General features: G+C 36.3%; 2 protein-coding genes across 4 annotated transcripts in view; both read right to left on the bottom strand.

Moving 5' to 3' along the window:
- The window catches only part of LOC113821117 (pro-resilin-like), a 188,699-nt gene that overhangs the window by 117,330 nt on the left and 63,869 nt on the right, over positions 1–7,500 (bottom strand). Inside the window, exons 1-3 of one of the 3 annotated variants that reach the window (XM_027358006.2) lie at positions 1,088–1,147; positions 542–613; positions 1–199 (exon numbers count right to left, since the gene is read on the bottom strand). The exon at positions 1–199 is cut by the window's left edge and continues 185 nt beyond it. The exons of 1 other annotated variant lie outside the window; for it this stretch is intronic. In XM_027358006.2, the coding sequence (XP_027213807.1) occupies positions 1–199; positions 542–613; positions 1,088–1,099 (283 nt within the window). In that variant the 5' untranslated portion in view covers positions 1,100–1,147. Of the gene's footprint in view, positions 200–541; positions 614–1,087; positions 1,148–7,500 lie in introns of those variants that run through there. One more of the 3 variants, XM_070116711.1, reaches the window with a different exon arrangement.
- LOC113806854 (pro-resilin) lies at positions 4,209–5,368 on the bottom strand. Its single transcript, XM_027358005.2, has 3 exons — positions 5,298–5,368; positions 4,843–4,914; positions 4,209–4,720 (listed from the first exon to the last, which is right to left on the bottom strand). The coding sequence occupies exons 1-3, from the start codon at positions 5,307–5,309 to the stop codon at positions 4,442–4,444; spliced, it is 363 nt and encodes a 120-aa protein (XP_027213806.2). The 5' UTR covers positions 5,310–5,368; the 3' UTR covers positions 4,209–4,441.

Genomic DNA, 7,500 nt, shown 5'->3' with positions numbered 1-7,500 from the left:
TGACCTCGGCCACGTAGCCGGAGTCGCCGTCCACGTAGTAGGTGACCTTCTGCAGGCGGCCGTCGGGGAGCTGCACGTAGTAGGACCCCTGAGTGTCGTCGCCGTCGCGGGACTCCTGGTGTCCGAAGTCGTTGCCTGAGTAGTCGTCCTTCACGGCCCACTGGAAGTCGTACTTGGCCTCAGCGGATTCCTCCGACGACTGGACCAAAATTTCAATAATGAAAAGAAAGATTAGATTTAACAGTAGTGAGTACAATAGTGATAATAATAATTGTAGCACTTTTAATAATGATAATGATCATAATAATGATAACAAGAAAAGGATAGCCAGAAATAAGAATGATTAAAACAAAACAAAAAAATAATAGATATCGAATAAATATAAAGAAATAAAATAAAATAAAATAAAATAAAAGTAAAATAAAATAAAACAAAAAATAATAAAAAAATAGATATCAACTTATAACAACTTACGTGCCGAGTAATACACCCAATCGCGACCCCCCCCCCCCCCCCCACAGCGGCGTCGAAGGCAACCTACCGGAGCGCCATAGGAGTAGGCCGGAGGGGCGTCGGCCGTAACCATGGCAACGAGGGAGAGGAGGAGGACGACCTGTTGGAGTTGGAAGGATTTTTAAGCATGATAAAAATCTGTTAAAGGCGTAGATTTGATTGGTCAAAAACAATGATAAGATATAATTTAATGATAATATACAAGTTATTGAAATATACTGTTACCATTATGGCGTGGAAATTATAGGAGAATGCGATATTAAGGAAGAAAACAGAAGGTTCAGAACGTTTCGAGTAAAAAACATATTTTTTTCAGGTGAGAAATCCTATTGGGATTTTTGTTCGAGAAATTTGCAAGGATTATGCCTCTGCTCTCTTCGGCAGTGGTTCGTTTTATTACTAAACTCGTTTTTTTGCAATAATATCAATGCTAACAACAATCTAGGAAATAATCCCGACCACGATGAGAGTAGCAGAAGTGATAACAACTTAAACTAATAGTTAAGATACTATCGACGGTGGTTCTGACGCGAACGCCTCCGATAACAGCAGTGAAACCAGCGCCCAGAACTACCTTGGCGTTCATGGCGGTCGAGCGACTGGAACGCGAATGAGGACGATCAAGATGGCCCCTCCTATTTATACCTCCCGGGGCAGTGACGTCACAGGACTACCGTCTCCAACCGGATTCCCGAAGCGCGCCAAAAAAAAAAAAAAAAAAAAAATTGAAAGGGGGAATGCGCACTGCCTTTCATCTAAGGAACAGAATGAGTTTAAAACCTTTCTAACACTCGCTAGTACATGCAACGCGGGTGTCGTAATCAGCTGACTACTCTTGTTACATCATATTATGCTGCTCGAGTCTCGTCTGTGTTTATTGAGATCAGTGGGCGTGATAGCCTCGCTCGTCGTTTGTCAGTATCATAAAATCTGGGTATATCTATTTATCACTGGGTATCATGCCCTCATTCAACTTTATGTTTTGTAATATAAAATCAGAAATGTGCTATGATTATATGAATATTAACTTATATCAATATTGATTTTATATCAAGATCCTTTTTTGTCAACTTTCTAAATTAAATTTGAACCAAAAATATTTTGCTGTAAGGTAATAAGACTGTCATTATGACTGTAATTGAGAGGGCAAATTTTGTATCTGATTGATCATATTTTTCGCGTGTACGGATACGCATAAATGTAAATATGTATGTGTGTATATATGTGCATACGTTCATAATATATATACATATATGTATTTTATATGTATATATATAGATATAGATATAGATAGATAGATACACACACGCGCGCGATTGAGTGTGTGTGTGTGTGTGTACAATCATAAATATACATATATGTGTTTGTGAGTGTGTATATGTATATGTATATATACATATGTGCACACACACACACACACACACACACACACACATACACACACACACACACACACACACACACACACACACACACACACACACACACACACACACACACATATATATATATATATATATATATATATATATATATATATATATATATATATATATATACATATATATGTATATGTGTATATATACATATATATATGTATGTATGTGTATATATACACATATTTGTATGTATATATATATATATATATATATATATATATATATATATATATATATAATGAAGGAATACAAGTAGAGAGCGCGCATTTCCAATCCTCAATATGAGCTACCTGGATCCTTGACGTCGAGTGGTCTGTACGGCTAACCACCACAGAAATCACTAAATTTACATAGCTTTTTTTCTTCTTCTTCTTCTTCATAGTGAATGAGATATTTAACTCATAAACAGTAAATATGTGTAAACAAAATGTTTAAAAATCAAAGAAATCTATACAGAGTCAAACGGTTTTATATATAAACTGCCAAAGTAGGGAATGTATATGTATATTTATATGTATTTATCAATCAATTTATATAATTCTTTCAAACTAAACATCATTCTATCAATATATCTAAGTATATGCATACATATATATATCCATGTGTGTGTGCAAAATTAGATAGATACATTTATATGCATTCATGTAGTACATATATATATGTCTTATTATATTCTTTCACATACAAGTTATTGAAATATACTGTTACCATTATGGCGTGGAATTCATCATAATAGTAATTAGCATACAATCCTTCCAAAATTCCCGCGAAATTATCTTGAATCTTATATAAATCTATTAATCTCCAGTAGTGTCGCCAACACCCAAGATTTTGGTGTAAAGGACATCAGGCAAAAATCCAAGTTTGACTTACCTAATTTGAATATGGGTAGCATGACTTAACGGTCGTAAGGCTTGTGGGGTGGATTGAATTAATTCCTCTGCTGAATGTGTGCCAATTATACAAAGGGCATAGAAACATTCTTAATCATTAGCTTTTTATTTTATATACGAATGATAATAATAAACAGGTGCCATATCACAATGTAAATTTTAGGAATATATATAAGAAAAACAGGTAATATTCTCTACTAACTTAATTCAAGTCTAAGGTTATCTTTAATTAAGAAGGTGTTGCTTCATTTCATCAATCCTTCTTTCTCTTTGCATTCCGGCCAAAAGTCAGGACACATAATATAATCATTCCAAGATTCACAGATATATTAATTCACCTATCAAGCATTGGAACCTTCGATATCTGAGGAAAACATAATTTTTAATACCAGCACTTAGCATACCTGCATTCAGAGCAAAAGTTGTGAATATATAGTTGTGCGTACACGCACACATGTGTGTTTATATATATATATATATATATATATATATATATATATATATATATATATATATATATATATATATATATATATGTATATATATACATATATGTATACGTATATATATTATATATAAATATATATATATATATATATATATATATATATATATATATATATATATATATATATATATATATGCATGTACGTATATGTATGTGTGTGTGTGTTTATATATATATACATATATGTATATGTATATATATTGTATATAGACATATATATTTATATGTATAAGTATATACATATAAGTGTATGTATGTATACACACACAGTTTGTGTGTATATATATATTCAAATATACATATAAACATATGAACTTTTATATATAATATATATAATATATATATATGTGTGTGTGTTCACACACATACACATATCCATATATATATATATATATATATATATATATATATATATATATATATATATATATATATATATATATATATATATATATATATATTATATATATGTATGTATGTATGTATATATGCATGTATGTTTATGTATATAATATATATATATATATATATATATATATATATATATATATATATATATATATATATATATATATATATATATATATATATATATATATATGCACACACACACACACAACCGACTTCAGGTGATTTTATTTTATTATATATATATATATATATATATATATATATATATATATATATATATATATATATATATATATATAAAGATGCATATATGTATATTTATGTATGAACATTCTCGCATAATACATGTGTGCGTTTGTGTTTATCCATGAATTACATATTCTTAAGTATGTGTGCTCAAAAACTCTTCCTTGCTTCCTTCCTAACATGGGTCATAAAACACTGTTTATTGCAAAAATAATTTATTAATTATCGAAATATGAGAGATCGGTATATACAGCACATGCAAATCATAACTATTGCGTTTGTCATGAGGGAGTTCCTGCACAGCCAAGGGAGCCAAGGAGGGGCATCAGCCTCCGAGACGGCAGCTCGTGAGATGAAGAATCAGCATCACATTGGGAGATCGAGGTGAAGGAGCAGCGTCCTCCTGGGAGAGCGGGAAGGGAGAGACGTCCTCAGCCGTACACGGGTCTGGGCGGGGCGTAGGCGTCCTCGCGGGACTCGGCGGAGTCATAGCGAGCCTCGCCCTCGTAGCTGACCTCGGCCACGTAGCCGGAGTCGCCGTCCACGTAGTAGGTGACCTTCTGCAGGCGGCCGTCGGGGAGCTGCACGTAGTAGGATCCCTGGGTGTCGTCGCCGTCGCGGGACTCCTGGTGTCCGAAGTCGTTGCCGGAGTAGTCGTCCTTCACGGCCCACTGGAAGTCGTACTTGGCCTCAGCGGATTCCTCCGACGACTATTTTGGAAAGAAACAAAAGATCAGACTTTTGTAGCATGTACTGCATCGCCATAACAACCCAGGTTCGGAAATTCTGTCTCATGTCCCTGAACACCACCAGGGCATCGGAGGCTACTCACGGGGGCGTCGTAGGAGTAGGCGGGGCGCGAGTCGGCGGCAGCGAGGGCCACGCAGGCCAGCAGGAGGACAAACTGTCAGATCATAAGAGAAAAATAATGAGAAATGGATAACTATTGCATTAGGAAGCAGAGTTAGATAAATAGCCCCAAATATTGGATTGATAAACCCCATAACAGCGAAAGATTTGTCCTACAGTTTTAAGTATAATAATTACCGTGTATACATTTAAAACACAAGTGCAAATTAGCATCTGCTCGAGAATGAACCTTTCCTCGAACCGTAAACACACACACACACACACACACACACATATATATGTGTGTGTGTTTATATGTATGTATATATACATGTGTGTGTGTCCTGATTTTCTGGTCCTCAGGTTAAAGCCAACTAGACTCCCAGAATGCAGGCTCATCAGCTCGAGCTCGGCTACTCTTCCCGCCATCCAACTCACCTTCATGTTCATTGCAAGTGAGGGAATGGACTTTGAATGCCCGCCTTCCCGTCGCTTCCTCTATTTATACCCCCACAGAGTGACGTCACGGAACTACTTTTTGCCGCGGATTCAGAAGTTGCACAAAAAGGTGAAACCGAATTCCTCCGCATGCGTGGAGGCTATTTACCCTGACGATTTATCTACTGTCAGTCGCAATTTTTCAGCAGCAATTAGAACACTGGAACGGCCGCGTCGTTCTCGTATTTATCATTATTATATTTGATGCATCGCCGGTAATTTACATGAACGAGTGGCAACAGGGGATTTAGAGAAGCAGTAACAAGGGGCGTGTGGCGGGCGGGGGCGTCGCGGCCGTCGGCTGCTGATGGACGGGAGGGCGCGGCGGCGGCGGCGGCGGCGACGGTGAGATATGGACGATGGTCGACGGAAGGGGAGCGCCTGGGGATTCTTACTCTGAAAGGGATTCGGAGGAGGGAATCTCCGGTGAAAGGGATTGCTACTTCGGGAGGATTCCAGGGAGGGATTGTTCATTTTACGAGGGATCTCTGTTATGAAGGGGATTACTACTTTGGCTGGATTACCGTTATGGCTGGATTACCAAGGGATTATTCTTCAGATGTGGGTCTGAGAGGAAGTTATTGTTATATTAGAAGTTTGAGATGGGATTGTGATCAAGGAATGGATTTAATAGAATCTTATAAAAGGAATCTGAAAGGAATTACTAATATGGAAGGGATTCAAAGGGGGATTTTTTTTATAGAGAATAACTTTAATGAAGGTCGAACGAAAGGGGATTATTATCAAGAAGAGGATTTCTTACAAAGCAGAAGCAAAAGAAACAAAAAAAACTAAATATGGGATTTATTATCATACACGAAAGTGACTAAGGCACTACCATTATCTTAGAGAATATTCAAGGGGATTAAGCGGAGCATCCACGACCACAACCCAACGTCAACCCAACACGACAACCCACGTCATCCAATCACACTTTTTTTTTCCCCTTTCCATCGAGATCTCTTATCACGGCATCACCGCCCTTGAGCCGCCCCGGGAAAGCCGTAGAAAGGGGCGCCTTCGCTCCATATACACGTGGCCTAGTTCCTGGCTGCCTTTCCTTTATCATAGAGTAATGTTTATGCGCTGTTTGTATTATTTACTTATTGTATTGTATTTATTTATTGTATTATCTATTTGGATTATTATTTATGCGCTGTTTGTTTTATTTATTTATTATTATTTATTTATTTATTATTATTATTTATTTATTTATTATTATTTATGCGCTGTTTGTATTATGGGTCTCGTTTGTAGTGGGTGTATTTATTTATTGTATTATTGTATTTATTTATTGTATTTATTTATTGTATTATCTATTTGTATTACTATTTATGCGCTGTTTGTATTATGGGTCTCGATTGTAGTGGGTGTATTTATTTATTGTATTATTGTATTTATTTATTGTATTTATTTATTGTATTATCTATTTGTATTATCATTTATGCGCTGTTTGTATTATGGGTCTCGATTGTAGTGGGTGTGGAGGGTCGTGCGGAGAGAGAGAGAGAAATGTCTACGGATATGGTTTTTTCCGTTTATTTATGCATAGTGTAGGAGAATAGCTATAGGAAGAGGAAGAGGAAGAGAATAGCTATAGGAAGAGGAAGAGGAAGAGAATAGCAAGAGGAAGTGACGTGGGACGGTTATATATCCGTGCATGTCATAAATGTCGCGGCAAATTTATGAAAGAAGACTGTTGGGCAAGGAAGTCTCACTTCTTTTCTCTTCGTCCGTCCACTCTTTCGAACGCAGGTCACGTTCGCTGACATGACTGTGACCCGGTTTTAGATTCTATCTCCCGTTCGCAAAATGACCCACGTGTGCGTTTCGCGTCTAGGAGATAAAACGAGAAATCAAACTTTAAGTGGCCATTGTCAGGTCAGAGGGATGTTTGTGTCTTATATATGCGCATATATGTTGCGAATGTATCCTAAAAGCGTATGTTTACAAGTATACTATCAATATATATGCGATGTCTCAGTACATATATATATACCGATACATTCATCATATGGTAATATATAACTAAAAGCTGCTTATGTAACTTTCACACAGTCCAGATAAAAAAATACTTTGAGGGACCGCTTTTCTCATTCCCTGTAGGTACCATAACTCAAATTACTAGTCTCTGAACCTAGAA

Source organism: Penaeus vannamei, chromosome 39 (genome assembly GCF_042767895.1).
Source record: "Penaeus vannamei isolate JL-2024 chromosome 39, ASM4276789v1, whole genome shotgun sequence".
NCBI lineage: Eukaryota > Metazoa > Arthropoda > Malacostraca > Decapoda > Penaeidae > Penaeus > Penaeus vannamei.
Note: the sequence above shows the minus strand (reverse complement) of the source record. Positions and strands in the feature narration are given on the sequence as shown.

Excerpts from the sequence above, each read along its gene's own strand:
- LOC113806854 (XM_027358005.2), bottom strand. Across the intron at positions 4,721-4,842 it reads CCTACTCCTACGACGCCCCC|TCGTCGGAGGAATCCGCTGA; the intron begins GTGAGTAGCCTC and ends TTTCCAAAATAG.